This window comes from Theropithecus gelada, chromosome 2 (genome assembly GCF_003255815.1).
Source record: "Theropithecus gelada isolate Dixy chromosome 2, Tgel_1.0, whole genome shotgun sequence".
Taxonomy (NCBI): domain Eukaryota; kingdom Metazoa; phylum Chordata; class Mammalia; order Primates; family Cercopithecidae; genus Theropithecus; species Theropithecus gelada.
The window spans coordinates 192,718,823-192,735,169 of NC_037669.1; the positions used below are offsets into that span (position 1 = coordinate 192,718,823).

Below are 16,347 nucleotides of genomic sequence, written 5' to 3' on the forward strand. Positions count from 1 at the left end.
TATCAACTCTTTTTTTGTGAGACAGGGGTCTTGCTCTGCTGCCCAGGCTGGAGTACAGTGGCATGATCTTGGCTCACTGCAACCTCTGCCTCCCAGGCTCAAGCCATCCTCCCATCAAGCCCTAGAAATAGAGCTTCTGAAATTAACCACAGGCTTTTAAAAGTTTTCTTAGGCAATGCTTTGAGCATTCGCTATTAGTTCAAAGAAATATGTTAGAACAAGACAAAACAGCCACACAGTGTAACAAATACATTTTAAAGTCATTGCCTCCACCTCTCACCCAAGATAAAAATATGTATACTTTTTTTTTTTTTTGAGACAAGAGTCTTGCTCTGTAACCCAGGCTGGAGTGCAATGGCATGATCCTGGCTCACTGCAACTTCACCTCCCGGATTCAAACAGTTCTCGTGCCTCAGCCTCAGTAGCTGGGACTATAGACATGCGCCACAATAACTGACTGATTTTTTGTATTTTAGTAGAGACGGGGTTTCATCATGTTGTCCAGGCTGGTCTCCAACTCCTGAGCTCAGGCAGTCTGCCCGCCTCAGCCTCCCAGTGCCAGGATTACAGGTGTGAGCCACCGCGCCTGGCCTTATTTTATGTTTTTTTTTTTTTTTTTTTTTTTTTAAGACGGAGTCTTGCTTTGTCGCCAGGTTGGAGTGCAGTGGCACCATCCCCGCTCACCACAACCTCCGTTTCCCGGGTTCAAGCAATCCTCATGCCTCAGCCTCCAGAGTAGCTAGGATAACAGACACACGCCACTACCGCTGGGCTAATTTTTGTATTTTTTTTGTAGAGACAGGGTTTCACCATGTTGGCCAGGCTGATCTCGAACTCCTGACGTCTCGTGATCCACCCGCCTCGGCCTCCCAAAGTGCTGGGATTACAGGCGTGAGCCACTGCGCCCGGCCTATTTTATGCTTTTTGATAGCAAACCATTACTGTGGCTGTTCCCTATGTTAGGGTATCTAAGATTCCAAATTAATTCACATAATGAAGTGATGCCTTACCACGTATTACACTCTTAAGGTTTCTTGGTTCATTTAACACAGAAATTCTGATCAGGTTTTTATTACTCCAGCCAAGTATGTGCTCAAATCAGAACTGTTTCCCTGGGTCTGACAGAGAAACATTGGTAAGAAAATTATTCTGAACTTGATTTAGAAGGGGAAACTTCCCCAACTACTCCGGAGGCTGAGGCAGGAGAATCACTTGAACCTGGGAGTCAGAGGCTGCAGTGAGCTGAGGTCGTGCCACTGCACTCCAGCCTGGGAGACAGAGTGAGACTCTGTCTCAAAAAAAAAAAAAAAAAAGGAAAACTTCATGTTTACTGCCCACCCACACATTTCTAGAAACCTTCCTACTTTGGAGCTTTGTAATAAATTCAAAATGATGGCAAAACACCATTAAAAGGTTTAAAATATTTATCACTAAAAATACTAGAATGTTCTCTGAAAACCTATTAAAACATTTAAATATTCTTTTATGCTATTCTGATCAAAAGAAAGAATAAGTTTAGGAAAGGTTAAAAATGCAAATTTTTTAAAAAAGTTTATTTCTAGCCCTGAAAGAACAAAATTATTGAACAAAGTCATAAAATACAGCAGTTAATGTCAATGTATAACAATTAAATAATTGAACGGGATTAAATTAAAAATAAAAGGCATTATAAAATTTGAAGACAACAGAAAAGACAAACTACTTTTACTTAATTCCACTTCTATCAAAACAAGGGGAAAAAAGCCAATGCGTTCCAACATTGAATTCCAAACATAACTGTTTCTCTTAATAAAGAATAGAAGTGTGCTTGACAGAATTATCACCCATTCCTTTCTGCCTCTCTCGGCAGCACTCTAGAGGAGTGAATGGGAGAGACTTCCATTCCTTCAAAGGCGGCCAGTGCCTGCTTCTTTCTAACTCCAACCTCACCCACCACAGCATCTTTGCCAGAGCGTTCAATCAATGTGTTGGGGGAGAAAAAAGAAGGCATGTATATATTTTTTCTTATATACACAACACTATCAAAAAACTGATTTTACCAGTTTCAATACCTACTGGGGGAGTGGAGACAGGAAGATAATCTGCTTTTTGTATTACAATGAAGTTCTACTATAAAAAAAACCCAAATGAGTATTAATCTGGATTTTAATTATAATCTGTAATATTTTGACACTGCCATTTTACTAGATGTGGATCTCAGTATATTTTAAAAGATTTAGACTCAAAAATTGATGCAAATTCTTTAAGCACCTTTTTTTTTTTTTTTTTTTTTAATTTTAGCTACTACCTGATCAGATCTAAAATTATTCTGGCCAGAATACAGTATATACAAACATGTATTTAAGTGAGCCCTATAAAGAAATACTCATAGGTAGTTTTAAATTGCTTGTTAAAGGCACAGGCTCATTTACAATTGGTGGTTACTAGACTGTAAGCAGCTTAACATTTATATGTTAAAGGGAAGAGAATTAATACTATGTGCCAGGCACTCAACACATGAAGATAGAGTTGTATTAGCCTTGGTGTCTTATGCTGCACAATTACTCGTTTACTATTCTAGGTAGGATAAAATGTTCCATGTTTCATAGTTTCCCAGTTTTAACTGTCCCTAAAAGCAGCAGAAGGAAAAAGAAAAAGAGAAGATAACTTTAAGTCTAAAATAAAATAAATAAGTACTATAATAATACTGTCCTAATAACACAAGAGGACTATTAAGGTAACTTTTAGATTTAAATGAGAATTTTCATTCTAAAGTGATGACAAAAAGGGGGGGATATAAAAGGCAATTATTTAAAAAACATGAGGCCAGGCGCAGTGGCTCACGCCTGTAATTACAGCACTTTGGGAGGTCAAGGTGGGCAGACTGCCTGAGCTGAGGAGTTGGAGATCAGCCTGGGCAACATGGTGAGACTCTGTCTCTACTAAAAATACAAAAAATTAGCTGGGTGTGGTGGCGTGCACCTGTGGTCGCAGCTACTCAGGAGGCTGAGGCACGAGAATTGCTTGAACCCAGGAAGCGGAGGTTGCAGTGAGCTGAGATCACACCACTGCACTCCAGCCTGGGTGACAGAGTGAGACTGTATCAAAAAATAAAAATAAAAATAAAAAATAAAAATCATGAATCTTGATTCAGATATAATTTTTCTTTCAACAAGTTCTGAATGTTTTAATTTAAAATTAATCACAATTCTGTATTGCTTTTAAGATTTTGTTTAAAAATGGCACATTTCAAAATTAACCAAAGTATATTTCTGTTAGAGGTTAGTTTATCCACGTAACTTAAGAATAAACCACAGTGTAGCTCCCTTAACCAGAGCCAGGTTTTAATGACTGAAGTCAGTTGCCAGCAATGGACGTGCAGGTAACTATCGAAGAAGTTGTAACTACAAATCCCAAACTGCTTCTATCAATGGAAAAGCCCTTTGCTGAGTCACAAGCCTGAAACGAGGCATTGGCACACAGTCAGTGAGGATGGTCTTTGACTTAGGAGGGAAGTGCCTCTGAGGGCACGAGGATCACAGTCTTCTCATCTAGGTGGTTTTCTATTTCATTGGTAGCATCTTCTTTATCACAATCCATCCAGCTGTTTACACAGAAAGTTAAAATGTGGAACTCAGGTGGCACTGCAGCTTTCTGCCAGAAGTAAACCAGTTTCTGTAATTCAGTAATAGCTGTAGAAGGCCAATATATTCCAGAGAAAAATGAAATCAAGAATTATATTGAAAACAGAGACCATTAAGTGCTCTAAATATGTTTCATTAATTATTTTTACTCATTTTTCTGAAAACCTTCTTGCCTAATCAATGAAAAAGTCACTTCTCTCCTTATAATTGTATCTTAACATAGATATAGCGGGAATAAAATAATGGAAATAAAACCCTTCTAGTTTCCCCAATGTATACTACAACAGCAAAATGATTTTTTATTCATGATTTATACTGCAGGATGGTAAGCAGGGGGGAAGTTCATGGGGGAAGGGGATGGTGGGAACAAAATGCCAGAACCAAACCACTGATACTTTAACAACACCTACTCCAAAAGCAAAACTACGAATAAAGGAGAAGGAGAGGAGAGGAAAGCAAAGAAGAGAGGAGAAAGGCAGGGGAGGGGAGAACGGAGGGCACTCAAATAATTAATGCTACAGGTCTCAGACCTTTTAGAATCTTTAAAAGAAACAAATTATTGCTATCAACACGCACATTTCATTTTCCTTTCTCATTTTTTATAATAGTCTCTACTTATTTGGAAAAAAAAAAAAGTAACTCAACATCTCAAATGATCTATAAATTCACAAGAATTACTCTGTCACTCACGTTCTCACAGACAATGCCACACTGATGATGACCCCGGGCAATGCGCCCACGGCCGATTTGCTATCAGCTGCTTCTCTGTAACACAAACATTCTCCTTCATGAGTATAATCTCTTCTCACTATATCAGAGCTCACCAAGGTCCACATCTCTCACTCTGCCTCTGCTAGTCCCAAATATTTTTCTCCTTTAAGTGGAAAAAACCTAATTTTAAGTTCCGAAAATTCACTGGTTATTATGTTATTTGCCATGGGAGGGAGTATCTGTGAGGTGAGAGAGGATTAAGGAAAAACAAAAAGAATAAACCTAAATCTAAAATTGCAACATATACAGAAATTTATTTCCAAATTGAAGGGGGAAAGGAGAGAAGAGGAAGGTAGTGGCACTAACCAAAGTCATAAAGTCCCGGTTGGAACAAGGAACAAATCACTTTGGTTCCTGGACCAAACCTGAAGGGGAAACAGGCAGAAGGGAAGACAAAATGGGAAGAAGTCTACAGTCAATGGGAATCTTTTTCTATCTCAATGATTTAGTTATAAATAGAGATTATTAGTCTTCTCTCTATACATGTAACAAATGCCAAACTTACTACCACGAAATTTCTAAAACTGACTTTTTCACATTTGTTAAAAAAGGTAAAAATCACACACTCTTCTTCCCTTCCTTCAGGTCAAGTTCTGAACTAAAATATTACATGTAACAACAGCTGGTCCTAACTTTTATACAAAGTGAAACTATATAGAGCTCCTTTGCCAACAGAAGGAGCTACATAATTTCTATTACACTTGCCTAGGCATGAGAAACTCAAAAGCAACTCAAAAGGAGCAAGTCCAGGGAAAGGAAAGCTATGAAGGAGAGAAAGACTAGCAGATAAACAAATACTCTGAAAAACTCCAATCTGCCATTCAAGTATTGGAAATACCCCAAAGGGGACAATGAATGGGATCTATTATAACAAAGTCAGCAAAGTAAAATGCAAATCTCACACATGATAAATGGCCCTGATAGGCTGTTTGCTGAAAGACCTAAGGCTAGTGATTCAGTCCACAATTCCTTTTGGACCCTAAAGAAGGGGTTCATATAAAAGTCATACTTTTCTTTTTGCAATTTTCTCTTGGTTGTCTTTAGAGAATAGTCACTTGCTTCTTTCATTCAGGTTATGCAGACCATTTCTTTAAACCCCAAAAAGAGTAATAATTTTCATATACTAAAAGGCTTCTTGTAGAAAATGGAAAAAAGAATATGAGGCCACAGCAGTGATGTTAACGGTTACTCTTCATCGCTTCTTTAGCTGCCATGATCAGTGGTGTCAAGCTAGATAATGGTTTGGCCAGTTTCAAGAAAGGATGCTGCCAGAAAGAAGGGGAAAAATAAATGTGTAAGTGCTATTCATCAGGTTAGAAACAAAATAATTTTGTTCAATTAAGCCCCAAAGACTACTTGTTAATCATAATTTATTTAATAAACTAAACACATATTAACACCTTCATAAGACTAACATAATCAATGCATTACTTTCAGAGTTGAATGAAAGCAGAATCATTTCAGTTTGACAAATATACACAAATATACGCAAGGCAGCAATAAACAGGTCTGAGGACTGTAAACAGGTCCAAGGACCGACACTATGCGCAGACTGTAAACAGGTCCGAGGACCGACACTACACGCAGACTGTAAACAGGTCCGAGGACCGACACTAGGCGCAGACTGTAAACAGGTCTGAGAATTGATACTATGCACAAACTGCACACTGTGGTATTGTCAGAATTTTAATCCCAGCAGATGAACCCTCCCTTTTTTTAAAAAATACTTTAAGTTCTAGGGTACATGTGCACAACGTGCAGGTTTGTTACATATGTATACATGTGCCATGTTGGTGTGCTGCACCCATTAACTCATCATTTACATTAGGTATTTCTCCTAATGCTATTCCTCCCCCCTCCCCCCCGCACCATGACAGGCCCCCGTGTGTGATGTTCCCCACCCTGTGTCCAACTCATTGCTCAACTCCCACTTATGAGAACATGCGGTGTTTGGTTTTCTGTTCCTGTGTTAGTTTGCTCAGAATGATAGGATGAAACCCAGCAGCTGCCATACCGCTAGTGATCAATGAATAGTGAAATCTAATTATTAGCCCTTTGGTAACCAACTCTGTTGGTTACCAAAAGAGTCAACTATTCCCCCAAATGAAATCATTTTTAAATTTACCTGTAATAATTCTTTGGCTGAACCCCTTTTTTCCACATCCATTTCCAAACATCGATTTAAGAAATCTCGAAATATTGGGGAAAGTTTCTCTGGATTCTGAAGTTCTGGGGTTCCATTAGTTGCTATTAGGTACAAGGCCTAAAAATAGAAGAACATCTTTGATCCACTTAAGATAGCTCAGCACGGCCAGTCACAGTAGCTCACGCCTGTAATCCCAGCACTTTGGGAGGCTGAGGCAGGTGGATCACAACGTCAGGAGATCGAGACCACCCTGGCTAATACGGTGAAACCCCATCTCTACTAAAAATACAAAAAAATTAGCCGGGCATGATGGCGGGCGCCTGTAGTCCCAGCTACTCGGGAGGCTGAGGCAGGAGAATGGCGGGAACCCGGGAGGCGGAGGTTGCAGTGAGCTGAGATGGCGCCACTGCACTCCAGCCTGGGCAACAGAGAGAGACTCTGTCTCAAAAAAAGAAAAGGATAGCTCAGCACAGTCACAGAGCCGTGAATAAAGTCTATGAACTTTTCTTCTTTAAAGAAAATCATCATAAAATACTAAACTGGGCTTATCATTATCTCATTTAAATTTAGATTTGATACTTTCCTCTTATTTTTAGATGTTACATTTCTCTAAGTTATTCTTCCAAAATCAGACTCACATTTGGTTTTTCTTTAGTTATAAATGCGATGCGTACTGCTTTTGTTTTGTTTTGTTTTTTTGTTGAGACAGAGTCTCACTCTGTCACCAAGGCTGGAGTGCAGTGGTGCAATCTTGGCTCACTGCAACCTCTGCCTCCCGGGTTCAAGTGATTCTCCTGCCTCAGCCTCCGGAGTAGCTGGGATTACAGATGCCACTATGACCAGCTAATCTTTGTATTTTTAGTAGAGATGGGGTTTCACCATATTGGTCAGGCTGGTCTTGAACTCTTGACTTCAAGTGATCCATCTGCCTCGGCCTCCCAAAGTGCTAGGATTACAGGCGTGAGCCACTGTGCCCAGTCCATATTGCTTTAAAAAATAAAACAATGTTAATAATTAAAAATAACCACAATCGGCCGGGCGCGGTGGCTCAAGCCTGTAATCCCAGCACTTTGGGAGGCCGAGACGGGCGGATCACGAGGTCAGGAGATCAAGACCATCCTGGCTAACAGGGTGAAACCCCGTCTCTACTAAAAAAATACAAAAAACTAGCCGGGCGAGGTGGCGGGCGCCTGTAGTCCCAGCTACTCGGGAGGCTGAGGCAGGAGAATGGCGTAAACCCAGGAGGCGGAGCTTGCAGTGAGCTGAGATCTGGCCACTGCACTCCAGCCTGGGCGACAGAGCGAGACTCCACCACAAAAAAAAAAAAAAAAAAATAACCACAATCTCACCATTGATCATCCTGCTTAGTTTTCTCAAATTTTTTTCAAGTCATACGTATCATTTTAAAAAATGAGATTTGTGAAGACTTAAAAAAAAAATTAGGCTGGGCATGGTGGCCCATGCCTGTAATCCTAGCACTCTAAGATGCTGAGACAAGTGGATTGCCTGAGCTCAGGAGCTTGAGACCAGGCTGGGCAACATGGCAAAACCCCATTGCTACTAAAAATTCAAAAAAAAAAAAAAAAAAAAAAAATTAGCTGGGTGTGGTGGCACACGCCTGTAGTTCCAGTTACTTGGGAGGCTGAGGCAGAACGCTTGAATGTGGGAGGTGGAGGTTGCAGTGAGTGGAGATTGCACCCTGAACTCCAGCCTGGGCAACAGAGCAAAACTCTGTCTCAAAAATAAAAACCAAAAAACAAATTATCCCAGGTCATCATTACTAGTAACTACCTAGATCTATGAAACTACTGTAATGGCTTAAGTAAACACTGCCTTATATGAATGTTTCCTAATTTAATCAACTCCCTTTAGAAAATCCTTATGTAGTTCTAATTATTTTCTCTACAGTTCTATACATTTAATTAATTTATTTATTTTTGAGACAGAGTCTGGCTCTGTGGCCCAGACTGGAATGCAATGGTGCAATCTCAGCTCAATGCAACCTTCACCTCCTGAGTTCAAGCGATTCTCCTGCCTCAGTCTTCCCAGTAGTTAATTTTTTTGTATTTTCAGTAGAGACAGCATTTCACTATGTTGGACAGGCTGGTCTTAAACTCCTGACCTTGTGATCCACCTTCCTCGGCCTTGCAAAATGCTGGGATTACAGGTGTCAGCCACTGCATCCAGCCTATTTTTCTTTTGAGACACAGTCTCGCTCTGTTGGCCAGACTGCAGTGCAGTGGCATGATCTCAGCACACGGCAACCTCTGCCTCCCGGGTTCCAGCAATTCTCGCATCTCAGCCTCCTGAGTAGCTGGAGGTACAGGCAGGCACCACTATGACCGACTAATTTTTGTATTTTTAGTAGAGACGGGGTTTCACCACGTTGGCCAGGTTGGTCTCAAACTCCTGACCTCAAGGGATCTGCCCACCTTGGCCTCCCAAGTGCTGAGATTACAGGTGTGAGCCACTGCACCTGGTCCTGAATTATTATTTTTAATTGACTATTTTTTTTTTTAGAAGTTTTAGGTTTACAGGAAATTGAGCAGAGAGTACAGAGTTCCCACACGCAGCCTCCCTCATGTGGAGTGTTACTATTATCTGCATTATTACACTATGGGACACTTGTTACTAATGAACCAATACTGATACATTTCTTTTTTTTTTTTTTTTTTTTTGAGACGGAGTCTCGCTCTGTCGCCCAGGCTGGAATGCAGTGGCCGGATCTCAGCTCACTGCAAGCTCCGCCTCCCGGGTTTACGCCATTCTCCTGCCTCAGCCTCCCGGGTAGCTGGGACTACAGGCGCCGCCACCTCGCCCGGCTAGTTTTTTGTATTTTTTTAGTAGAGACGGGGTTTCACCGTGTTAGCCAGGATGGTCTCGATCTCCTGACCTCGTGATCCGCCCGTCTTGGCCTCCCAAAGTGCTGGGATTACAGGCTTGAGCCACCGCGCCCGGCCACTGATACATTTCTATTAAACTAAAGCCCTCAGTTTACATTAGGGTTCACTCTGTATTACATTATACAGTCCTATGATTTTTTTGTTTTGTTTTTAGTTTTTTTATGCAGTCTCGATATGTTGCCCAGACTGGCCTTGAAGTCCTGGGCTCAAGAGATGCTCCTGCTTCAGCCTTTCAAGTAGCGGGGACTACGGGTGTGCACCACCGTGCCTAGTTGTTCCATGGGTTTTGAAAATGAACACTGTCCAGTGTCCACCATTATAATATCATACAAAGTAATTTCAGTGCCCAAAAAACTCCCCGTGCTTCATCTACTCCTCCTCTCTACCCTCCGGCCCTGCCAAACCCCATAGCCACTGATCATTTTCATTTTTACTCTCTCTAGTTGAAACAATACGTAGCCTTTTTAGACTGGGTTCTTTCACTAAGCAATATGCATTTAAAGTTCTTACAACTGAAATGCAGTTGTAAGACTGTTTTAATGAGCTTGTGTGGTAATTCTTTTATCTGTGCCAGTTCTGTGTCTGTTTCAGTTGACTGGATGTTTTTCTCATTATAGTCTGCATTTGCCTGCTCCTTTGCCTATCTGGTAAACTTTGACTGGATGTCTGGGTGCTTGCTGGGTCCTGGCTACTTCTGTATTCCTACAAATATGCTTTTTCCCTCCTTTAGGCAGATAAAATCTTGTTTTATTTGAATGACTGGATCTATGTAATCACCAAGATCCACTATGTACAGACAAGAGAGGGAGACCTTTATTCTTAGTTTCTTCCTCCTGGGACAGTCTTAATGATTTTCTCCTTCTTGGACCAGTGCTTTCCTGGTCTTAGACCCACATGCCCTGGCCTGGTCAACCAGAAGCTTCTTGAGGCCTTGTCTATATTCAGCATGGAATCAGTTCCCAAAGAACCTGCTTGTTTTTGAACATGTCCCCCCTTCACTTCATGTACATGTGAAGGCCAATCTTCGTGGATTCACAGTGTCTTCTGAGCAGCTGGGACGGAATTCTCGTCTTCCTCATCCATGTTGCCTTTTTGGTAATTTGTGCATTAGCAGTTATGCCCATATGCCTGTGTGCCAAGGTGGTTTTTTTGTTTTTGAGACAGAATCTCTCTGTCGCCCAGTTTCAAGCAATTCTCCCGCCTCAGCCTCCCGAGTAGCTGGGAATACAGGTGCCCGCCACCACGCCTGGCTCATTTTTGAATTTTTAGTAGAGACGAGGTTTCACCATGTTAGGCTGGTCACGAACTCCTGACCTCAAGTGATCCGCCCACCTCAGCCTCCCAAAGTGCTGAGATTACAGGCGTGAGCCACCATGCCCGACCAAGGGTTTTTTTTTTTTTTTTTTTTTTTGCAGGGGGCGGGGGATCCAGCCTGGGAATGGATAGTCACAGGCGTGCAGAAGATCAGCCTATCTTTGGAAAGCTTCTGGATCTGCTGATAGGAGCTGGCGCTGGTGATTTCACCAGTCTCATTGGGGTTCAAGTATACTTTTTTGTCCCAGTGAAGGCCACTGGAGGCGAGCCTCTTCTGAAGCCTAAGCGCACTCCTGGCTGTGGGCACAGTCCTGTAATATTCTTCAGCTTTGTACAGGAAAGCAGTTAAGTTACTTGGGAACAGATCCCGTTGGTCTTCTCTCTCCCATGTAGACTCCTCTTTCAAAATACATCCAGAATCCCACCACTTTTTACCACCTCCACTGATACCGTCCTGGTCGAGGCTATCATCACTGCTTGCCTGAATCATTACATCAGCCTCCTAACTGGTCTTCTGCTCTGCCTTTGCCTTCCTCAAGAATCTCTCAACAAAGTAGCCAGGGCAATCCTATTAAAACCTAAGGAGACCAACTTACTCCTCTGCCCAAATCTCTCTAACAGTTTCCCCATCTGGCCTCCAGTAAAAGCCAGAATCCTTCCAAAGGTCTCATAAGGCACTACAGCCTGGCCTGGTTTCTCTGCAGATCGACCGCACCTCTTGCTGTTTGTTCAGCGGAGGCCAGCTATGCTGAGGTCCGTCATCACCTCTTGATACACCAGGCACGCTCCTGCTTTAGGGCTTTTGCACGTGCTGTGCCTTCTGTTTAGAATCCTTTCCCCTTAGGTAAGTATCACTCTCGCACTTCCTGTGTCCAAATGTCACCTCACTTCAGAGAAGCCCTCCCTATGCATGCTTTTGATTTAATTTTAAAATTTATTTTTATTGTATTTTTTTGGAGACAGGGCCTAGCTGTTACCCAAGCTGGAGTGCAGTGATGTGAGAACAGCTCACGGCAGCCTCATCTTCCTTGGGCCCAAGTGACCCACCCACTGAGGCGGGATGGTCCCAGTTAGCTGTGACTACAGGCACACACTAACATGCTTGGCTAATTTTTAAAATTTTTTTGTAGAGATGGGGTCTCACTATGTTGCCTAGGCTGGCCTTGAACTCCTAGGCTCAAGAAATCCTCCCACCTTGGCCTCCCAAAATACTGGGATGACAGGCATGAGCCACTGTGCCCAGCTCTCCAAGCACCTTTTGAAAGTAAACACCCTAACCTCCTTCCTGCCAGTCTCAGCACTCAAGAGTCCATTCTTCAATATATTACACATTATTCTGTTTATTTGGTTTTTCTCTCTTTTCCCATTAGAATATAAGTTCTGTAAGAGCAGGAATTTGTGTGGGTTCTTTTAGACAGCCTTTTGAGTAGTGCTTAGCACACGGCAGGTACTCAAATCAATACTGGCTAAATGAATGAATGAAATTAGAGGACTTTAAATATCATTCTGAAAAGTACCCTAATTAATCACCTCTAGAGAAGTACTTTAACTGCGCACATGAACTGGAATCTTTGGCAACGGGATGAAAAGCATTCAGGACACAGAGGGCCAGAATCTACTGCCATCTGTTACTCAGTTTCTTTCACTTAGCACCATACTTTGAAGGCTCAGTGCTGCAACACAGATTGGCACTTCCTTCCTATGACCAAATAATATTCCATTGTTCAGCAGGTTTGAATTATTTCCATTTTTAGTGGAAATAACTGAGGCTGCATGCAGGCTTTTGTATGGATGTATGATTGTAATTCTCTTGGCTCTGCTGTCTGTACCCGGCAGAGGAACTCTTAGGTCATCTGGTAATCCAGTATTCACTTCATACAGAATTGTCAAGTTGTTTTCTAAGTCAGATGTACCATTTTATATTTTGCAATGAACAAGGGTTCTAGTTTATCTTCTCACCAACATTTATTTATTTATTTATGGAGACGGAGTTTTGCTTTGTTGCCCAGGATGGAGTGCAGTGGTGCGATCTTGGCTCACTGCAACCTCTGCCTCCCAGGTTCAAGCGATTCTCTTGCCTCAGCCTCCCAAGTAGCTGGGATTACAGGTGCCCACCACCGCACCCAGCTAATTCTGTATTTTTAGTAAAGATGGGTTTCTTCATGTTGGTCAGGCTGATCTTGAACTCTCAACCTCGGCCTCCCAAAGTGCTGGGTTTACAGGTGTGAGCCACCGCACCTGGCCACCAACATTTATTATTGTCTTTTTGAGTATAACAATTCTAGTAGTTGGAAGTGTTATCCTGTTGGGGTGGGTTTTTTGCTGTTGTTGTTTTCTGAGATAGAGTCTCACCCTGTTGCCCAGGCTGGAGTGCAGTAGCTCTTGGCCACCTTGGCTCACCGCAACTGCCACCTCCTGGGTTCAAGCAATTCTCTTGCCTCAGCCACTGATTGTTGAGGTTCTGATTTACATTTCCTTAATAACTGATAATGTCGAACCACATATGGTAATTTAAAAGAAAAAGAAGTGGCCAGGCACAGTGGCTCACACTTGTAATGCCAGCACTTTGGGAGGCCAAGGTGGGTGGATCAACTGAGGTCAAGAGTTTGAGACCAGCCTGACCCAACATGGAGAGACCCCGTTTCTATAAAAATACAAAAATCAGCTGGGTGTGGTGGCGCACACCCACAGTTCCAGCCACTTGGGAGGCTGAGGTAGGAGGATCGCTTGAACCTGAGAGGTGGAGGTTGCAGTGAGCTGAGATTGCACCACTGCACTCTAGACTAGGCAACAGAGTGGGACCCTGTCTCAAAAAATCTTAAAACATAAAAGAAGGAGAAGGTTTAAGAGGCAGGTGCTCCAAACTTCCTATGTAAAATACAAAACAATACAGCTTACTACTAAAAACCTACCAAGTCTTCACCTAGCACATTAATTTGTGACTCAGAAAGCAAATGATTTTTAGATGCAGAGTTAGGGGCAGAGACTAGGTTTTATCAACTTTCTACTTTAAATTCAAGAAAAATATTTAACAAGGCTGGTGTTTAACTGATCTTACCCTCAAGGGATTTTCATTGAGGTATGGAGGCTCTCCTTCTACCATCTCAATAGCCATGATACCCAGAGACCATATGTCAACTTTGGGGCCATAAGCTTTCCGTGTAACCACCTCTGGTGCCATCCAGTATGGGGTTCCGACCATGGTACTGCGTTTGCTCTGCTCGGGGGTGATCTGGGCACAGAAACCAAAGTCAGCTACAAAACAAAACAAAACAGAACAGAGTTAATGGTTTCCACGGATCGTTTTAACAAAGGAGTTCACTTCAGATGATGTAATTAATTATCTTTTGACTCTTCAGCCTCTTGTTTTTAAGGATTTTATTAATAAAGTAAACCAGAATGAGTTTAAAAATATTTTCATGATGTAACACACTCTCACATTTTACTTTTACTTGTCACAGAGTCCAAATTATCAGGAGGCCTTTTATTCTGAATAATTCATTCTCTCCTAAAAAATCTAAGAGAACTGAAAGAGGTCCATGAACAAGTAAGCGAAGGCAGACGCCGAAACTAAAGGCAGTGATCAGGCAAAGGTCGAAGGTCAGGCCACGGAAACCACTGTGTCTTTTAATTCTGTTTAGTTTTTAAAATTTCCTGTAGAGAGGGAGTCTCCCTATGTTGCCTAGGCTGATCTTGAACTCTTGGGCAACACAGGGAGGGATCTTCATACCTTGGCCTCCCAAAGTGTTGAGATTACAAGTGGGAGCCACCACACCCAGCTGTAAACTGTTTTTGAATAAAACAAACAGAAGCTAGAGTCACTAAACATCCATCATCTCAGCAGAGAGCCTAGAAAAAGAACACACTGAACTGCACCAAGCGATGAGGCCGCCGCCCGCGCTACCTTCTCAGCCATCTCACCTGGAACAGAGGCGCAGGACGCCTGGTGTAGTACTCAATATTCATTTAGTGGAAAAGTCAGGATTCGTATTTAGAATTCTTTCTTATGCTGTTCAACCCATTCTACTCCATATGTGACTACTGTTAAAATTTAGGTTTGTAAGCTTTAGACTGTTGGTTACGCATGTACATATATGCATGAATAAAATCTATGAACTGTTTGGTTTGCATTATCAATCAGGATATTCTGTAAACTTTTGTAAAACCATTTTTTTAAAGAGACCTTTCCATATCAGTACATTTATCATTTATCTTCCTACTTAAACATTTTTTATTTTTAAATTTTTTGTCACAGGGCTTCACTCCATTGTCCATGCTAAGTGCAGTAGAGCAATTTCAGCTCACTGCAACCTCTGCCTCCTGTGCTCAAGCCATCCTCCTACCCCAGCCTCCCAAGTAGCTGGGATTAGAGGCGTCTGCCACCATGCCCAGCTAACTGTTGTATTTTTAGTAGAGATGGAGTCTTGCCATGTTGCTCAGTCTAGTCTCGAACTCCTGGGCTCAAGCAATCCACCTGCCTCGGCCTCCCAAAGTGCTGGGATTACAGGCGTGAGCCACTGCACCTGGCCTGCCTCATCTTAAAAACTACACAGAGGGCTGGGCACGGTGGCTCACGCCTGTAATCCCAGCACTTTAGGAGGCCGAGGCAGGTGGATCACGAGGTCAGGAGATCGAGACCATCCTGGCTGACATGGTGAAACCCTGTCTCTACTAAAAATATAAAAAACTAGCCGGGCGTGGTGGCGGGCGCCTGTAGTCCCAGCTACTCTGGAGGCTGAGGCAGGAGAATGGCGTGAACCCGGGAGGCGGAGCTTGCAGTGAGCGGAGATCCGGCCACTGCACTCCAGCCCGGGTGACAGAGCGAGACTCCGTCTCAAAACAAAACAAAACAAAACAAACAAACAAAAAAAACTACACAGAATATAAAAATATAATAATCTATTTAATTTATTCTCTTACTGCTCAACACTTAAGATAGTTTTGGTTTTTCTTTACAATATTGCAGAGAACATCCTTGTACTTACTGTGGTGTGTAAGTTCAGAAATTCTACATGAGAGAATTCTAAAAGAGTAACGGTTAGGTCAAATAATATTTATAGCTAAAATGAGTACTTAAAACAACCCAGGTACTGTTTAAGTACCTTATAAGAATTAAAATATTTAATCCTCATGGTAACCCTACGAGAAAGGTACATTTATTATTACAATTATTCCCATTTTACAAATAGGAAAACGGAGACACAAAAACAACTTATCCAAGGTTATTCACGGAGTAAATGGCAGAGCCAGGAAAAAAAAATGTCATTCAAAAGTTTAATTCAGTTGCATGTGTATTCATCAAAAATGAATGAGAGCTTGCCCATTAAGATTACTTAAAAATAAGCAATCATGGCCGGGCACGGTGGCTCACGCCTGTAATCCCAGCACTTTGGGAGGCTGAGGCGGGCAGATCACCTGAGTTCAGGAGCTCGAGACCAGCCTGACCAACGTGGAGAAACTCCATCTCTACTAAAAATACAAAAATCAGATGGGTGTGGTGGGGCGCGCCTGTAATCCCAGCTACTCAGAAGGCTGAGGTGGGAGAATTGCTTCAACCCAGGAGGCGGAGGTTGCAGTGAGCCGAGATCGC

General features: G+C 42.2%; 1 protein-coding gene across 2 annotated transcripts in view; it reads right to left on the minus strand.

The window, feature by feature from the left end:
- Positions 1-1,545: 1,545 nt before the first annotated feature.
- Positions 1,546-16,347, minus strand: part of PAK2 (p21 (RAC1) activated kinase 2) — a 95,120-nt gene continuing 80,318 nt past the window's right edge. For both annotated transcript variants that reach the window (XM_025375607.1, XM_025375608.1), the window contains exons 13-15: positions 13,816-14,012; positions 6,520-6,657; positions 1,546-5,659 (exon numbers count right to left, since the gene is read on the minus strand). In XM_025375607.1, the coding sequence (XP_025231392.1) occupies positions 5,573-5,659; positions 6,520-6,657; positions 13,816-14,012 (422 nt within the window). In that variant the 3' untranslated portion in view covers positions 1,546-5,572. The remainder of the gene's footprint in view (positions 5,660-6,519; positions 6,658-13,815; positions 14,013-16,347) is intronic.